Below are 19,206 nucleotides of genomic sequence, written 5' to 3' on the forward strand. Positions count from 1 at the left end.
CCCTCTGCTCCCACTGTAAATGGTGGGCCAAACCTCAGGTCTGTGTGGCACAGGGCAGCCCAGCCGTCCCCCAGCACTCAGCTCTGCCTCTCTGCGTTGCCTGGGCTAACACAGCACACTTCCCATAGCTATTACATTTTCTGTTAGTATCATTATTATCCCGTGCTTTGCAAAATTAGCCCTTTTATGATGCACGTGCTGCTAGAGCATCATTTCAGAAACGCAAGCAACTTGGAATATAAATCAAGTACCTCGTGTCTCATCGGTTTTGTTTTTCCAGGCAAATTACTACAGGCCCCAGAGCAGTGACACCTGCTACCCCTGTGACTGCTTCCCATCCGGCTCCCACACACGCGCCTGTGACATGGAGACAGGACAGTGTCCTTGCAAACCTGGCGTCATAGGGCGGCAGTGCAACCGCTGCGACAACCCGTTTGCTGAAGTTACCACGAAGGGCTGTGAAGGTACCTCCTGTCCAGCAAGTGCTGCTGATCAGCCGGGCTGTAGTTGCAGGATCAGAGCTGATAGCAGTGGGCAGATGGGGGCTGCACAGCAGTGGGCATGCAGCTGCATCCTGGGGCACATGTCAGCCCAGTGGGGTGGCTCTAGCAGGAGCAATGGGAGCTGGATCAGCCTAAATATGCACCCCTCCTCCTAAGTCTGTGCTAGTGTGACGCGAGGGGGCCAGGGAAGAAGAAAGAAGGCTGATATTTCCTTAATTGTCATCAAATGGAGATTAGCAAGCTTGGAGGGGGGACAGCAGAACAATAATCCAAATTTTGCTTGAAACCTGAGTTCAGGTGCCAGTGCGGCATAGTATTGCTGTGCTGAAGAGGTTGGCGAGATCCCCCACAACTTCTGCCCACAGAGGCTGTGCCTTGTACCCAGTGCCCTCGGCCTCGTCTTGCCCATCCTGCCTTTCCTCCTACCCACCCGCCTTCCTTCTGTGATCAGCGCAAAGCTGCTGCAGCAGCCACCTCACCACAGTGTGTGGGTGAAATGAAGGAGAAATGTTTTACCACAATAAAGGAGCAGGCGGAGATAAGCAGAGCCAAAACCCGGAGCCCCATAATCATCATGAGCTTTCCTCTGCCTGTACCTGTCTGCCCACACTGCTGGATAAGGAGCAGCTGATGGGTTACAGCTTGGAATGCACTGCAGAGGACAGGTATCCTGACAGGGCTTGGGAATTACAGGAAAGTCCTTTAAGCAGGTTGCAATATCTCCTTGTTGTGATTTTTATCTTGTCGTAAAAATTGCATAATTTCTTTTTCTGCTTTCAGTAATTTATAATGGCTGTCCCAAAGCTTTCGAGGCTGGTATTTGGTGGCCACAGACCAAGTTTGGCCAGCCAGCCGCTGTGCCATGCCCTAAGGGATCAGTGGGTAAGTTTCCTGGGTAAAACATTAACTACTTTATCTACCTGCCTGCTTTGGGGGGGGGGGGGGGGGGGGGGGAAGAGCAAAAGATTGTGTACATAGGGAATTGCATTAATTCTTCGGGTCTAGAGATTACAGTATAGCTCATGCATATCGCAGCAGAACAGTTTAGCTAGGTGAAACTAAAGAACTGTTAAAATATATTTGGAGGAGTAGCAATAAATAAATACAAAAGTGCACCAGATAAACACATATAAAGAACAGAAATTCTGTATCTGTATTGTCAAAAAAGCACAGCCCAGTTTTCTGTTTTCTGTTTAATCAGGCATTTCTTGTACATGTAACACTTAGTTTCTAATGACTTGTACTTGTTCTTTAGCGGTACAGCTCCTCTGAGCAAAGATAAAATGAGGAAGATCATTAACATGATGATTGTTTTACTAGTGTTGCAGGCTAATAAAGCTAAGCATTACAACAGAACTCGTGTTTTTTACCCAACACCTTTTCTCTAACCCGTAAGTCAGATGGCTGAAAAATGTATTGTTTTGTTCAGCAAGCAAATGATAACCTGCTTTCATGCATGTCCCTGAAAACATTTATCAGATTTTTGAAAACAGTTCACAGAGTCTTTTTCAAAGGCTGTTCTATGGGAAATGAAACGTCCGTCTCATTTCTGGCCTAGCAACTCTGCTGTGAGGCTACTCTAATGCCTGAGGAAAATGATTCACGAAGATTAGTAGTCTTCAACATTTCTCAGACAGGGATCCGCAGTTTGGAAAGTGAAATATGTGCGTAGCTCTAAGAAACTTGAAAATGTAGGCAATCTGAAAGTCTAGGATATTTGAAATCTATGAAGATTTGCCCAGCGTAATTCAGAACATTATTTACCATTAACACTTTGTTTCCTTCAGGAAATGCAGTTCGCCATTGCAACATTGAGAAGGGCTGGCTGCCTCCTGAGCTTTTCAACTGCACCACCAGCACTTTTGTGGATCTAAAAATCATGGTAAGCTCTGTTTTCTCGAGTTTGCCTTTATTTTGTAAATTATCATCAGTTCAGTTTGATATCCCTGCACTCCATTTTTTGACTGAGTCCTCGAACCTCCTCATTTCCCATCAGGACCCTTGTGCATTTCTGGCTCTGTTACATTTTCCATCGAGTTGTCCTGTTCTTTCTCAAGACAAACACCATTTTGATTGAAAAACTCCTTTGTGCCAGAAATCCCTAAATGATGGTTGTCTTTCTAAGTAGAATGAAAAAAATAAAGATATATCATCGGGTTTTTTCTTCCTCCTTGTCTCTGACTCAGAATGAGAAGTTGCACCACAATGAGACCAAGTTGGATGGAGACAAAACCATACGGATTGTGAGAGCGCTGCAGAATGCCACCAAATACACACACAGCTTGTATGGCAATGATGTGAGGACAGCTTACCAGATGATGATCCGGGTCCTTCAATATGAGAGTCAGCAGCAAGGGTTTGATTTGGCAGCTACAAGGGATGTGGAATTCAATGAGGTAAGAGAGATACTATATACTATGCTGAGCCTTTACAGTTCCCCTTAAAAGTTTTATGGGAATGGATAATTAAATTTTTCTTTGACCATGGTGGACCAAATATCATGTAATTCCTTTATCTGTTTCACTAATGAGTCAGTCTTCTCAATTTAGAATGGAAATTGGTTACGCATGTGTGTATGCACACATAAGTGTGTGTAATACAAATATCACAGAAAGTGCTGTTATAAATACCATCATAAGAACAGCCAAAAGCAAAATTCCCCAAATGAAAAAACCAACCAAGCTGATGTGTTTTTCCCAGATAAAACAGCTTTGTGTACCATACTCGGTTTTGTTGGAAAACCTGCCTAATGTGATCATTTTCATTTAAATGTGCAGTGAACTAACTCTTGAGCCAGTTACTGACTGAAGGTTTCTTATAATTCAGTTTGGAGACACTTGAGTCATCTTTATTAAAGAGTTGGTGCATTGAAAGCCATTCCATACCATGTTGATATAAGTGATGCAGGCACATAAGAAAATGTGTGCCAGAGGGCTTCTGCTAGTCAGAGCATCCATGAAAGATCTAGTTATTACCAAAAACCTGACCGGGTCTAGAGAACGAACTGTAGCACCCTCCTTGTCTGTGGGAAATGTGTTGTGGTGGAAGAATGTGAGATGTGGAGAAAGTTGAGAGTTTTCTGTGTCTGAAAATATAAAGGTTGAATGAGCCATGAGCTCATAGAGTTCTCCTCATTGCCATGTGCGCTGCAGGGTACCGCTGTCCATGCTTGCCAATACTATATCCAAGATCCAGACCATGACACAGCACAGAGTCTAAGCTAAAACATCCTTCTGTACCTCTGCTAGCAGAGCCCAGGGCTCAGGCACCAGCATTAGGGATGCTGGACCGACCCTCCTTGGGCCAAGACTGGCCTCTGTGCTGGCCAAAGGTGGTCTGGCTCCCTTTGAAGGTGTGCTACACCCAGTTCACTGCTCACAGTACTCCAAGAGGACCAGCCAGGTCAGGCAGACTTTGGGGTAAACCTGAAGACCCTGTGCAAGGCCAAGCTCCACCAAGAGAGGATGTACCTGGGGAGGTGGGAGCAGGAGGAAATTTGGATGAGAAAATTCCTAAGTGTCTTGTGCTTTTCAGTCAACAGAAAGCAGCAGAGAACTTTTGAAACATTTAACATTTTAAATAGACCAGATTTTAAGACATTCAGTTTTTCCTTTCCTAAGGAGAGACTGCTGACAAACTGTGTCTCACTTGAAACTTCAAACTCCTGCAGGCTGTGGAGTGAATGAATTTCCCCATTAAGATCTTGAGAAGGAACTTCATTTTTAGCATGTTTTTTTTTAAGTAGAAACAAGAACAATAAGGAAAAAATGGTTTGGAAACCTCTGCTTTCATTTATTATTCTCTGCACTTGGCACTGAAACTCATACAGACGATTTTTTTTTTAGAACTCCCTAAATGTTTTTGAATAGGTCAGGACTTTGAAAACTTATCAGTAAAGCTTATGAGAAAAGAGGAGGTAACATCCGGGGGTGAGGGAGCACAAGGGAAGAAGGAAGTATTTTTCTTTTTATAGTCTCAGGTAGAGCCTGAAAAACAGATAATAAAAAAAACATAAATAACATTCACCAACACTGAGGAGGTCTGGTACCAAGTACAGCATGTGTCCTGCATTCCTGGGGAACCATGTAGTGCTTGCTTCTCACCCAATATAAAGGTAGTCATGCTGGCAGCCTCTTATCTCAGATACACACTTGCAGCCTCAGATAATACTTAGAGAATATAGCATCTTCCACATGTGCTTCTAAATGAAGCCTAAGTATTTACCTTGGCTATTTTAGAGCTTGAGGTGATTAATTCCAATCATCATTAATGCAGATTTTACCTTGGTTAGGAATTAGGTTTTGACACAACAATGTAGTCAGTTCATATGTACACCAAGATTAAAAACTTCATAGCACTGTTCCCATTTAAGCCATTGAACACTCTCTGTTGGGGTCGTCTTCGACTCACCCTGAGGGTCCCTTTGCATATTCTTGTAAGATGGGGCAGAAGGGGCAGGTCGAGAGCTAGAACTTCCTTTTTAACAGCATTTGTAAGCAACATAAAAATGCGGGGAGAACAACATGATTTAAGTTTTCTTACGTATTTTCAAGTTTGTATGTGCAAGTTAATATTCAGTCTTGTCATTTTTCACCGTGTAAGTTGCCCTAGTTATCCAGGAATCAACGAAGTAAAAAATAAAATCAAGGTAAAAGAGAAAGTGGTATTACTATCTATGGCTTTCTTTTGATTTTTAACATATCACATTACTTTGATTTCTCTGGAGGAGTTCTTCAGTGTACATACCAAGGGCTCTGCTTTTCTTGTCTCTCATCTCTCCAAGACAAAGAAAACATGATTAGGTTTTCCTTCTGCATTTTCTTGCTAGGTTTCCTGTCATAAAGGGGAAAGAAAGTAGGCAGTTCTCTTACAGACTCCAATTTTGGCTTACTTTGCTCATAAAAAGTTTGGAGGGATTTGCTTTATGTAACAAAAAACCTCAGGGTGAGTAACTGGTGCGCATATTTTCATACGGCTGCAGTAGAACATGCCTGCATTAAAATATTTCATTATACACTCACCTGAGGCAGTAATGCCAATCATTTTCACTATACCTCACTTGAAACCCAACGCTTTGTTTGCTTCATAATTTGGGCTTGTACTTTGTTTCTCAGAATATTATCAAAGTGGGTAGTGCTCTACTGGACCCCAGCAACAAGGAGCACTGGGAGCAAATTCAGCGAACAGAGGGTGGCACCGCTCACCTGCTCAGGCACTATGAGGAATATTTCAACAATGTGGCCCAGAACATGAAAAAAACCTACATGAGACCCTTTGTCATTGTTGCCACTAACATGAGTGAGTATCTGTGTTGAAAACTGCCATTTTGTATTAGTGCTTTCAAAATGTGCTGAACAGGGGTGCTAGGTATTTGTTTTAGTAGTGCCCACTGAGAAACAACATACTTGGATTTTCTAATCTAATCGGTGCCTTCATTTCAAGTCAGTTGAGCCTTGATCCGTATCTCTCAGTTGCCATGGTGGCCTCCTGGGAGGTGTCTGATCTGTTTTCCCTCTGAGCTGTGCCACTGCTCGGTGTGGCATTTTGTTGCAGCCACAGCAACGTACAGCTGGCAGGAAGGACAAAGTTTGTAAGTAAAGATAATGCCTTTTGAGCCTACCTACATAGCAGATCATGTTTTTGAAAGAATTACACCACCACCACCTGAAGAGTTACTGCAGTATAAAAAATACCCTACTGTTGATCGTCCACTTCTGACTTGCACATGGCTTTGTAGCCTGGAACCTATGCAGAAAATCATCTCTAAAAATTCTTGTGCTGAGAGCTATTTTCTCAGAATCACCCATCCAAGCCTTCAAACAACCTCCCAGCCTTGCAAACCCCATCATCAGAGCAAAATCCTTAGGGTCCAACATATCCAGAATGGGTCTAAAACGAGAGGGAAACATCAGATGTACCAAGACACTTTCCCCGTCTGTCACAGTAAAGGCCTCCTCTGACAAGCAAATAGCAGCCTCCGCACTTGCAGGACCGTGATGTACGTCACAGATGTCCCTGTAGTACACGTGCAAGTGAAGGGCAACAACCACAACCTGGTCAGCCTTCTTCCCCGTTTTCTCCCCTGCCCTCTCTATTTCACTTTCTCCCCAGGTACCAGCAGGCTGAGCTGATCGGGTGCTGGTGATAGCCCTGCTCTGAGCAGGAGGTGCGACTGAGTTGGGTGACCATCAGAGGTCCCTCCCAAGCAGTATTGCTGCCTTCAGAGGTGGTCTAAATTATTATCAGCCTGAACTTGTATTTAGCTTTTCAAGCTGCTGCTTTTATTTCAGACGTGAAGGAGGGCTTACGTGCCCAAAAGCTTGTCTTATTTTCTCAACTGCACCCGTGGGTATAAGGAGTGAATTTACGTTTGTATACAAACCTCGTCCCGAGAGTGCTTCACGTCCACATTCACAGGGGCATAAAAAGCAAAGGCGTGAGACAGTCAAGCTACAAATTTTATAACATCCCGCATCAACTCTGGGAGGGGACAGACAATGGTTAACTAAGCCAAACTGAAACACCTTGATTTCTGTTTAATAAACCAAAACTGAAATATTTCCTTTTGATTCAAGACTATCAGAATTAAAATATTTTTATCTTCACACTCGGCATTTTAACCCCACTGAACCGAGATGAAAACAAAACCCAGAATTTCTTGCAGGTTGTAAATCATGATTTTTTTTGACCAGCTCTTCCTGAGTATAAAGGCTTGAGCTTGGGAGGGAGGAGGCAGCTCTGACCTGAAAGGGGTCTGTTTTCTTTTGAACAGTTTTTCCAGGTGAACATGGTGTTAATGGACTTTTCTAATGGTTCATCTGGGAGTTATTTAGAGACTAGGAAAGAAATAGGAATTTGCAGATCTTAGCGTGGATTTTTCTTCATATAGAAACTTGCAGTGGATCACAGCTTTAACTGTAGCATTACCCCCAGGACTTCCAGCTTTTCACTTTTATTAGACTATGTAAATTGGCACTCAATGACTTCTCTTAAACGGGAAAGCTCAAGCCAGCTCAGCTCCTTTTAAATATTTTGGCAGTTGTACAACAGGCAGAGCTGATGAGGTGAGCCAGAGAGGAATTGCTAATGTAGAGGAAGGAGAACTGGAGGACTGAGGAGTAGTCCAGGGTAAAATCCAGGTTATTTTCTCTACTTAGCTGACTTTGCAATTTAACAGATGTAGAAGTATGTTTGTGAAGCAGCAAGATTTAGCCTTCCCTACAAGAAGCAAGTCTGCAATTGAAACATGCCACTTCTGTATTTCCAGTGTTTGCAGTAGTGTTTTCCTAGTATGAGATATTGTCTTGTGAATTCCTTTCCACTGCAAAATAAATTTATAATTTGATAAATGTACAATAATGATGACACGTAAGCTTTTAGCTGCCATTTAAGGTATTAACTGAGAGAAATTAGATTTGACTTTGTGTTTTCAAGTTTAAATTTCTCCTCTGCATTGTGCAGATATTTTAACCTTTCGATCATGTTTCATTGTGTTGCAATATCACGTTTGAAAGCATTGAAGTTAATTTTGTGGGAAATTTTTTTTTCCCCCCAGTTATTGCTGTTGACATCTTTGACAAGTCTAATTTCACGGGAGCTAGAATACCACGATTTCATGAGATTAAAGAAGATTATCCAAAAGATCTGGAGTCATCTGTTGTCTTCCCTGATACTTTGTTCAGACCTTCAGACAGGAAAGGTAAAACCCTTCTGTTGCCATTACGAGGGCAATTTTGACTAGCTCCCAAGAAGCATGATTGATCCTTGTGGAGCAGAATGGTGCTAGAGTGAGAGTGGGGTGACCATCTACACAAGCGAACATTATTTAGGGATGGAGCAGCTGTGCATACTTCTGAGGCATTTGCCTGCCGGCAACAATGGGAGCATGGGGGGCTGCTTAACTGGCTGTACCTGTCTGTCAGGTCTCACTTGCAGCCCCTTAAACAGCCCTGTCAAAGCGGGAGAAATGCTCTGCCTCTGTTCCCACCAGGATGGGGTGGGACAGCCACCCAGAGCCTGCAGCCCCACAGCCATCTTCCCCCAGTCTCTGCAGAGATGGAAGAAGGCAGTGTGAGAGATGGAGAAACACAAACACTAGACAGCACAGGAAAGGTCTTGAGCTGCGCAGGTAGATGGGTGATGCGGGAGAACGCGGGGGGAAGTACCTGCTTCCCAGTGTCTCTGAAGTACCTTGAGACCGCTGAGAGGAATCACAAGTTACCTTGGACAAATGAGGAGAGAGGGGATAACTCAAAGTGCAATAATTATACACGTACCATGGCTGAATATCCTCTGAATGGGGAAATAGTAATACTTGTGAAAATAACAATAAGCTAATACAACTTCATGACTTTTTTCCTCAGAAACAGGGCATCTGCTTATATGACTTGTGTCTTTTCTGTAAGAAAAAAAGGAATGTGAATTTTAAGAGATAGTGCCAAAATTGAAAGCTCATTATATAACAGAATTAGCAGGGAGAAGTCCCCTATGACCAATCGGTATATGCATAACAATAGTTTTGCCATATATAAAGTTACATGCAATTTAATACCATGCATATTGTTTTAGTGTTCTCCTTAAATCATGCACAGATTATTTATAACTTTACAGATCTTCTAACCTAGCAATGGCTTATTTTCTAGCTAGACTACATGGCCATTCATGGTTCAATGATTATTTGATTATCAGCTATACAACTATGGAATGTGCTAAAATGTTATTAAAAATATCAAATATCACATTAGGAGCATGCTCAGTGCTGTCAGCCTAGAGTTATAACAACAGTAGCATCTCTCTGTCTTTGCAAAGCAAAACTACCAGTTTAAATGGTAGTTCCAAAGCTGTGTGAAAGGATTTAACATTTCTGTTAATTCCGTAGCAGTGCCTACAATGAAGCCTTCAAACCAAAAATTATCCTCTAAGGTGAGCAGTGATGCACTAAGCCCTGAGAGTGCTTTTGCAAAGAGAAAGAAGCGACACCCAGATGATTCAACACATCATACTGTTGCCATGGTCATTATATACCGATCCCTGGGACACCTCCTGCCTGAAAACTACGATCCTGACCGAAGGAGCTTGAGGTAAGTTTCAAACTTGTTTGTGAATTGCACAGATCCCTTCTTCCACTTGCTCTGAGTGTGCGGGGGAGACAAAGCTGCTTTTATACTGACCAAATGTCATCTGTGCTGCAGTTGTCACTACGGTACTGTCTCTCTGGGACACCATGGGAGAGTAACCATGTCAGCAGTGCTAGCAGCTTCTGGAAACACAGCTGTGTGGAAGGCTTATGGTGCATCTGCTCTGCTTTCTGAGTGGGAGCGACTGGAAACCTTCTATTTGCAGGACCTACCAAATCAGTGCTTTGCATTTTAGCATTTGGATCACTGTGCAATTTTTCTCCTTCTGCAGATTGCCAAATCGCCCTATTATTAACACACCTGTAGTAAGCACAGCCATTCACAGTGACAGGGAGCTTCCTCCCAACCTGGTGGAAAAGCCCATCATAGTGGAGTATGCCATGTTGGAAACAGAGGAGAGAACGAAGCCTGTCTGTGTCTTCTGGAACCACTCCATCACGTAAGTCTCCTGCTTGCTTTAGAGCTGTGCACGGTAACTGTCTCAGTAGCAGAGAGGCTCTGCCCAGGAAGATAATTCTGGGGGAAAACACTTTTTGCTCGGTTTATTCAAATGGCAACTGATTTCTGGTGGAAGAGAGCCATGTAGTCACTTCCCACCAGCCTGAGGAAAATTAAAATAATCGTCATAACTCATCAAACAAAGGATTAGCCATGTGGTTTCTAACAAACACGGTGTCATCATGTCTTTCTGCAGGGTTCGTTTTCACCCAGCAATAATAAATCTTACAATTTTCTTGTATTTGCTCATGCTTTTTGCCCACAGATGTGTATCTGGACAGGCAGCCTAACTTCAGTGCCTGAATTCTTGATTTGTCTGAAGGCCTCTCAATGCCCCGTGCCCTCTTTTTAAGAGGGACATCTTCAGGAGATGATTCAGTTCTTACATGGGCTGAATCTTCTCCTGTTACACCCCAGTGACTATGGACAGAGTACATGGCAAGCAGCCTCCCACCCTTGACGTCTTAGCCAGGGGCAGTGCAAAAAATTTACAAACCCAAGTCTTCATGTTGGTAAAAAGGAGGACTGAGATTTTGCAGATAAAATTACACGAGTAAAGATAATGAATTTTTGAATCTCAAGTTTTTAAATCAAAATTCAACCCAAAGACAGTTGCAGTGGTAAGAAGCAACTTACCTTTCATTCCATCAACTTTTGTGGATTTGCTTTCATTTATTTTAATGAAAAATTGGAGGGAGAGGAAATACCATCTTTGGAACCTTAGACCTCTTGCAGTTGTTCGGAGGCAATCATAATACATAAGCAGAACATACAGAGAGAGTATATTTAACTCTAGGAGGGAGATGTGAGAGAAAAGAAATATTTCAGAAATCATAGAAATTTTTGGGTTGGAAGGGACATTAATGATCATTAGTTCCAAGCCCCTGCCGTGGGCAGGGACACCTGCCACCAGACCAGGTTGCTCCAAGCCCCATCCAGCCTGGCCTGGAACACTGCCAGGGATGGGGCAGCCACAGCTGCTCTGGGCAGCCTGTGCCAGGGGCTCACCACCCTCATAGTGAAGAATTTCTTCCTAATAGCTAATCTAAATCCACCCTCTTGCAGTTTAAAGCTGTTACTCGTTGCCTTATCACTACATGCCCTTGCAAAAAGCCCCTCTCCAGCTTTCCTGTAGCCCCCTTTAGGTACTGGGAGGCTGCTGTAAGGCCTCCCCGGAGCCTTCTCTTCTCCAGGCTGAACAACCCCAACTCTCTCAGCCTTTCTCCATAGGAATGGTGCTCCAGCCCTCTGATCATCTTTATGGCCCTCCTCTGGACTTGCTCCAACAGGTCCATGGCCCCCTTCTGTTGGGGACCTCAGAGCTGGACACAGTCCTCCAGGTGGGGTCTCACCAGGGTGGAGTACTGGGGGAGAATCACCTCCTCTGACCTGCTGGTTATGCTTCTTTTGATTCAGTCCAGGGTATGGCTGGCTTTCTGGGCTGCAAGTGCACATTGCCACATCATGTTTAGCTTCTCATCCACCAGCACCCGCAAGTCCTTCTCCTCAGGGCTGCTCTCAATCCATTCCCTGCCCAGCCTGTATTTGTGCTTGGGATTGCCCCAATTCACACGGAGGACCTGGCACTTGGCCTTGTTGAACTTCACAAAGTTCACATGGGCCCACCACCTCTGAAGCCTGTCAGCGTTCCCCTGGATGGCATCCCTTCCCTCCAGCATATCAACCGCACCACACAGCTTGGTGTCGTCGGCAAACTGGCTGAGGGTGTACTCAGTCCCACTGTCCATGTTGCTGACAAGATGTTAAACGGCACCAGTCCCAACAGTGACCCCTGAGGGAAACCACTCACACTGGTCTCCTCTTGGACATCAAGCCGTTGGCTGCAACTCTTTGAATGTGACCACCCAGCCAATCCCTTATCCACTGAGTGGTCAAATCCATGTCTCTCCAATTTAGAGACAAACATGTCACAGTTTTCATTGCTTTGCACTAGTCCAGGTAGATGGCACGAGTTGCTCTTCCCTCAGCCACTGATGCTATATCCCCATTGTATAAAGGCCACCAGATGTCAGGAATAATTTGCCCTTAGTTGTCGCAGCACTCTCCAAACTATCGAGCTGCAACAAGGTCTTTTACCATCTCATACCAACACACGCTTCACACCAGTCCCTCTGCTGCCTTCTCCTCACCTCACCCAGGGCACACTCACACTTTCTCTTCTCTTGCTTCTTTCTCTCTCTGCTTTTTCCTCAGCTGCTCTCTCTTCACTGACTCTCAACCACTTAACAAACCAGCCACAGCTGCACCTTGTCTACATCGGCCAACCCGCCGCCCCTGAAGCCAGCCCACAGCTGGATATTATCAATGATAATTAACCCAGCTTCATTCCTCTACACTTAGCGAAGCCATATTGGCTGTCACCAATCACCTCCTTATTTTCCATGTGCCTTAGCATATTTTCCAGGAGGATGTGCTCTATGGTCTTGCCAGGCACACAGGTGAGACTGACCGGACTGCAGTTCTTCAGGCCTTCCTTATTTCCCTTTTTAAATATGGGGGCTATATTTCCCCTTTTCCAGTCTATGGGAACTTCACTGGCCTGCCATGACTTCTCAGATATGATGGATAGTGGCTTATCCACTTCATCCACAGGTTCCCTCAGGACCCACGAATGCATCTCATCAGGTCCCATGGACTTGTGCACCTTCAGGTTCCTTAGATGGTCTCAAACCTGATCTTCTGCTACAGATGGCTCATTTGGGTCTTTTGTATTTAGTAAAATTAAGGATACAGACATTTTTCTTGAAAATTTGAAAAATCTTAAGAACTGTTTATGCTCATAAGTATTTTGTTGCGTTTAATGTGCTGTGGAAATAGAAGTCCTGTTGGAGATTAATTTCAAGAGTGTGGATAAAACAAAAGAAAATGTGTTGAGAGGTAGCTACGTGCTCTGCATGTTATGATTTCACAATATTGTAGCTATAATATATATAATGCAATTTTCAACCATCAAACCAGGTACGTAGTGAGAGGAGGATATTGTCTGCCTGGGGTAAGAGGAATAGCTGTCATTTGTTTCCTAATAACCAAAAAGCTCTAGTAAACCTCTGGAAGAATCCATTAAAAGGCAATATCCTGTGCTGGAAATAAAAGAGCAAACTAACCTAGGAAATGTTTGCCTCCTAATCAAAAGCTTCAGGAGATTATATCATTGAAAGGATCAAAGATGCAACAGAAATCTGTTATGTTTGCAATAATAAACTCCATTTGCCTGCATTTAAAGTGGTGTATTTGCTTGTATGTAAAGAGGATTCTGCCAATTATAAGGGAATGGCAAGTCCTTTTTCATAGATTTTTTAACATTGTGTGGGCTTAAATAACTCATTAGCTCTGAAGTGATTCATCTGTTAGCTATTTGCTGGCATGTTCAATGGCAATTGTTGTCTGTTACATCTTCCTAGAGCCACAGTTGAAAAGTAGCTCTTAAACTGCATGTAATGAAAGAGTTTTTAAAGAGATTATTTTTTAAGAGAAAGTGATACTAAAACTGTTTAACAAATATTTTATTGCTGAGTGAAAAACACGTCCTGTCATATCTAATTAAAAACTCTTTCAGTAACTACAAGACTGTTTTTATTACTCATTAACTTCAGAATAGAGTAATTAATATTGTTACAAAATAATTTCTGAAGTCACTGGAGTTAACCAAGGCTGCACAGAGAAGAATTTCTAAGGGACCAATTGCTCCCCAATGTTAATACAAGAAATCTGCTGATATGATGTATTTTTTACTGGGTTCACTTTTCAGTGGAACAATATAATGAAATCATATTATTGCATATTATATTCCACGTAAGAGCTCTGCTAGCAGTGCCTAGATCTAGGAAAATAGACATGACTCAAAAACATATCTCTTTCTCTGTGTTTTTGGTATTTTTTACCTTTGTTATGACAAGTTTGGTCTGTGCAGTCGCTTCCCCATATTGCTTGTGTGGTCACTGACCCAAAAGCAAATTGTTTTAATTATATTTTTTTTTAAAACTCAAAACTAGATTCTTATAAAACCACAAAATTTGGCCAGCAAAGCCAGCTGTCATATCAGAAATTACTTCAGCTGAAGGCTTTTTAAGTTGATGCAGGTGACAGCTATAAATATTTCTGTCTTGGTGCTTACAGCTCTCTGTGGTTGAGAAGCAAGAGCAGCCCCAGAGAGCAACAGCAGCAGGAGGCAAAGGGAGATCAGAGGATGGCTCTCAGAAATGCCTTTTTTTCCCCTACAGGATTGGCGGGACAGGTGCCTGGTCCTCCAGAGGATGTGAGCTGTTTTCCAGAAACCAGAGCCATATCGCTTGCCAGTGCAACCATATAACCAGCTTTGCCGTCCTGATGGACATTTCAAAACGAGAGGTGTGTGATGTCAGGCTCATGGTTTTCAAGGGCTTTGGTTTTCGAGGGCTTTGATTCAGATCTTAAGCTATGAGCATGACTCGGAGCATCAGCAGGAGATTGATCTCATGTTGCCGTGTGTCAGGAACGTGTTGCCCCATGCCTGACAGCACCCACCATCGGGTCTGCTGGAAGGGGTATCTTACCTGGTTGGTGCACTCTCTGGGTGCTGCCCGTACACACTCAGCATGTTGAGTGACTTAAGAGGCGACATCATCCGCTGCTGTTGGTCCTAAAGCAAATCCGTATGTTGGCTCAGTAGTAGTGAAAACATCGACATTCTGAGTAGTAAATTTGATTGGAGGAAAACGAAGGAGAAACTCACAGAGGTTCTGTCAATCTGTCTTTCTACAGAATGGGGAGGTGCTTCCTCTGAAGATCGTCACTTACACAACCGTATCCATCTCGCTGGTAGCTTTGCTGGTCACCTTCATACTGCTGGTCCTCATCCGTACACTACGTTCCAACCTGCACAGTATCCACAAAAACCTGGTGGCTGCCCTTTTCTTTTCTGAGCTCGTCTTTCTTATTGGCATCAACCAGACTGAAAACCCGGTAAGAGTTACTCTGTGCTTGTTGCTAGAGTTGTCAAGTTTTAAACCAGGGGGTTCGTATTGCAAATTTTACCTGTTCCCATCTATTCTTTTTTAATTCTGCTTGGCCTCAACAGTCATTTGAAAAACATCAGACTTTTAATATATTCTTATGTGTTTTACGTGATTAATTGCAGTGCCAGGAGTTAAGACTATATCTTATTTTCAGAGAATATATAACAGCAGCCCTGTTGAAGGCTTATCCCAGGAACTGAACCCTGAATACTGATTTCTTCCTTCCTTTCCATCAGTATGTTTTCTGTCTTGCTTTGTCTGTTCAGTAGGAGGCTCTCCAGTTTCTCCTCCAGCAGGTACCTCACAAGCCCAAACAGCTCCTGGTGTTGACTGGTAGGTTGTCAACTATGTGTTCCTGTGCAGGTGCTAATATGCATGTTGCACACCTATCATGGCCATTCTGGAGGAGCCACTTGCCAGGCATGGGACAGCTTGCTACATCCAAGAATCAGTAGGAAACCTGTTGCTTTGCTTTGTGCTTTCCAGCCACAGTGATTGTTGGCTTCAGCCCATCATATCTGTTGCCAAAGCTTAGTGCAGGTATCTCCAGCATTGTGCATGTGAAGAACTGCAAGGTATGAATGGTCTGAGTATGAGATACATGCCACACATGAAGTGTGTATGTTCTAGGACATCATTGCTATCTTAACTGTGTAGCATTTTATGTAGTATTGCTGCTGATTCTTAGTAGCACGCATCTCAAAAGTCATGGTTGCCGTGCAGACAGGTAGGACGCAAGCAGGCAAGGGTTCCAGCACTGCCAAGCTTCACAGTTGCATGTACCGAACAGGCAGTAGACAGATGGGGATGACATGCAATAAAAAGTATGTCCTTAACAGATACGAAGAATATTCAGAACTTTGGTGTAGGGATTACCTGAACACCCTGAAGAAAATTTATCTTCTAGAAATTCATTACTGTACGTGTTTCAATCTAAATTTTGAGAGGGAAGTACAATCTTGACATGAAAACGCACACCACAAAAAAGAAATAACCATGCTGATTCCACATTGTCCAAGCAGCAGAAATTGGAGAATATGCCTACATTCAGCGAGTATCATCACTGTTATGGTAATGACACCTTGGTGCCTAACCACACGGCCTCACTTGCTGTATAGCCTAAAGTGTCACCCTGGATTCTTGTATCAATTTGAACTATAACATGCGTTGACCTTAAATAATTTTAGCTTCCAGTAACTGAGTGCTGTCAAGGCCTTTTCCTAGTAAACTTGAGAGCCCTCTCGTAAAAACTGTCTTCCCAGGAAGCCTCTGTTCAACAGTAATTCTTTTTGAAAACTAAATAAAATTAAGCTGCTTAAATTCTTCAATTTCTAAGATTCAGGTTACTCTGTTGCCTTTTTTTCTGGGCTTTCTTCCCCCACTTTACCTTTTGAAAAATTGTGAATGCTAAACTGGACAAAGCTTTCCAGCTGGCAGTGTCATTTCCAGTCCCACATTCCTACATTCCCATGCACCAGGAACTCCAGTCCCTTATCTGCTGCTATGGTGAGATCTTCTGCAGTGACCTCCCTCTGGGATATGGTCTCGTGTCTTGTGTGACCCATGTTGTCTTTGTTCTATAATATACAAGTTTGCATATTTAAACAACTTTGCTCAAATTAACTCATCTTGCCAATTGATCCACAGCACTGTGTAACTTGACCGTTCCCATGCTTTCTTGAGCACACCACTCATTTTTCACGGCATTTCACTAGCAAAGAGTTTATACTCTTTCAGTTCTCTGACATGAATACTGAGGAACAAGGGGCCAAGCCCACATCCCTGCAGAATCTTACCAAAAATTATGTAATAAATGACGGCTCCTTATTTCCAGATTCCTTTCATAATATCATGAAGCACCGAGCAAAAGTTTATGAGTAGTAAAACAATTCATTACAGCAATACCGCAAATACTAATGGTTGTACTTGATGAGTTTGTTCTCTTTTGCTCCTTCTCATTGTCATGCTTTGGGGCTTATGGTGTGATCGTGTCCTGTAGTTACCAGGACTCGGTAAAACACCCCAAACCTTTAACCCACTTACACAGATCTTTAAGTAACAGAATATATTTCATACAGCAGAAAGCCACTCCTTACACCATACCCAGTCAATTTGAGAAGTTAGGGGGGCTGTAAGCCATGTCTGCTTGAGACAATTATTCATCTGTCTGTATGGAATGAGAGTTGTCTAACGAGTCACGCACTGATGAGCATAAAGAGGTAAAGAATGCTGGAGCACAAATAATGCTGCACTGCTTGGCACTCAGCCTGGCTTTTATGGGTTTCTGTAAATTAAGTCACATTTCTGGGTGAGGTTTTAATCTTTCCATGGACTATTGATAGAAAGTGATTTATTTTCTGTCTTTTTTTTCTTACCTGAAAAAGGTAATGTTCAGGGCAGCAGCCTACTCATATGCATGTGCAAGCAGTAACAAAAAAAGGCCTGCTTGCATAGAGGAAAGAAAGGTCTTTTATTTGGTGAGCTACATTTTCAATAACACTTGGTGCTATAACAACACTGATGCAGTAAGTGAATCCAGAAAGTTGGCAGTCTTTGTATGATTCCTTCACTCAGCAAAGTTAAGCAGGGAAATACACGTTTCTGAGCATTATATCATGAAAAAACACTAAAAAGTCATGCCGAAGTCTGAAAGCAGGGTCAGTTCTGCATGGGAACAAAAGGTTCCAAAACACAATGTAAAGTATTTAGAAAAAAAAAAAAAATCAAATGGTTACACAAAGTGCCCTTAATTCAAGCTTATCAACAGATCCTTGGCAAAATCTTTGCTTTGCTTCTGAAAGAAGGTTAATTGCAAGATTTCAATTCAGGTGTCAGATGCTTGTGGTCATTACTGTTTTCACTCATCAAACTTAAGGTGGGAGGGAAAGCTGGTTAGCAGGTTCTGCAGAAATGCAAGTCTGTGAAAGTCAGAGGTTTCAAGGTGGCCATTTGGTCACAAATATGACTTCAGCTACCACTTTGCCTACTGTAGCTGTTCCTCCTATTCACCTTAAGGGCCCAGTCTCTTTGGTTTTAGCAGGGCCCTCATTTTTGCTGCTTTCAGCCTGGCAGAGCTGAATAGTCCACTTTGTGCTGCTGACATAGGATAAAAATCTGGGACTGGAAGCTCCAGATCTGCTTGTTCCTAGCCGGAGGCATGAACTACCTGGGCAGCACTAGCCTGCTTTCTGTTTGTCCTCATGACTTCTGTGCCTGACGCAAGTAGCACAGCCTCAAGAGGGGAGGGTATTGCCAAGCATTTCTGGACAAGAATATCCTACAGCCTGGCAGTTAGGGTGGTTTTCTGCAGTGGACAAGAAGAGGGTTAACCCCTAGAAGCCACCTTCTGCCTAGAAGCCACTCTCCCACATTGTAGTCAAATATTCTGATTTCAACATCAGGTAAAAGGTTGATCTGTGGAGTTGGTGGTGGTCTACTTCAGGCTGCATCATTTTAGTCCAGTGGTAACAGCCAGGCATCCCCTGTGACTTGTTGAAGTATAGATGTGCAAGGTCTGTGGGGTTCATCAGTGAAGGGCAGAGCTACAAGGACAGAAGAGATGGCCACTGCCTTACCCCGTGGATGCATCCATGCTTTTGCGTCTCAGTCTTTTTTTAAAGTCCCAGGAAAGGAGGTGTAGATGGAACAGACCTTTTCAGACCTATGACACAGACACATAGGGGCAAAATGGTCTGCTGATCTTACATTAGATCATAAGATCATGTCAAATTTTTCCTGTTTGTGAGAAAGACATTTCATTTAACTGGTAAGAAAATTCCTCAAAGAAAGGCTGGATTTCATTAGTTAAAGTCTACAGATCATCCATTGCTCATGTTCAGCACAATCATTTTTCCTGTGCTGAAACTTTGGATTTCTGTGCCCAGAAGTAAAGTTTTTTTCAGGCAAAAAGGACTTTCTCAGGGCCCGGTCCTAAATTGAAGACCTAAGAACTTCTCAGACCTCCATTCCACCTCTGCCAAACACAAGGAGAGTTTCTTTTACTTTTGTATCTACTAATATCAGACACAAAATATGTTCTACTTTAAAACAAAA

General features: G+C 43.0%; 1 protein-coding gene across 6 annotated transcripts in view; it reads left to right on the forward strand.

Annotated features, from left to right (window-relative positions):
- Positions 1 to 19,206, forward strand: part of CELSR1 (cadherin EGF LAG seven-pass G-type receptor 1) — a 176,779-nt gene that overhangs the window by 133,512 nt on the left and 24,061 nt on the right. For 4 of the 6 annotated variants that reach the window (XM_040594252.1, XM_040594248.1, XM_040594250.1 and 1 more), the window contains exons 15-24: positions 281 to 464; positions 1,284 to 1,385; positions 2,291 to 2,385; positions 2,690 to 2,899; positions 5,618 to 5,801; positions 8,059 to 8,202; positions 9,382 to 9,583; positions 9,912 to 10,079; positions 14,380 to 14,506; positions 14,900 to 15,100. In XM_040594252.1, the coding sequence (XP_040450186.1) occupies positions 281 to 464; positions 1,284 to 1,385; positions 2,291 to 2,385; positions 2,690 to 2,899; positions 5,618 to 5,801; positions 8,059 to 8,202; positions 9,382 to 9,583; positions 9,912 to 10,079; positions 14,380 to 14,506; positions 14,900 to 15,100 (1,617 nt within the window). The remainder of the gene's footprint in view (positions 1 to 280; positions 465 to 1,283; positions 1,386 to 2,290; positions 2,386 to 2,689; positions 2,900 to 5,617; positions 5,802 to 8,058; positions 8,203 to 9,381; positions 9,584 to 9,911; positions 10,080 to 14,379; positions 14,507 to 14,899; positions 15,101 to 19,206) is intronic. The other 2 variants (XM_040594253.1, XM_040594251.1) reach the window with 1 other exon arrangement.

Source organism: Falco naumanni, chromosome 5, assembly GCF_017639655.2.
Source record: "Falco naumanni isolate bFalNau1 chromosome 5, bFalNau1.pat, whole genome shotgun sequence".
Taxonomy (NCBI): domain Eukaryota; kingdom Metazoa; phylum Chordata; class Aves; order Falconiformes; family Falconidae; genus Falco; species Falco naumanni.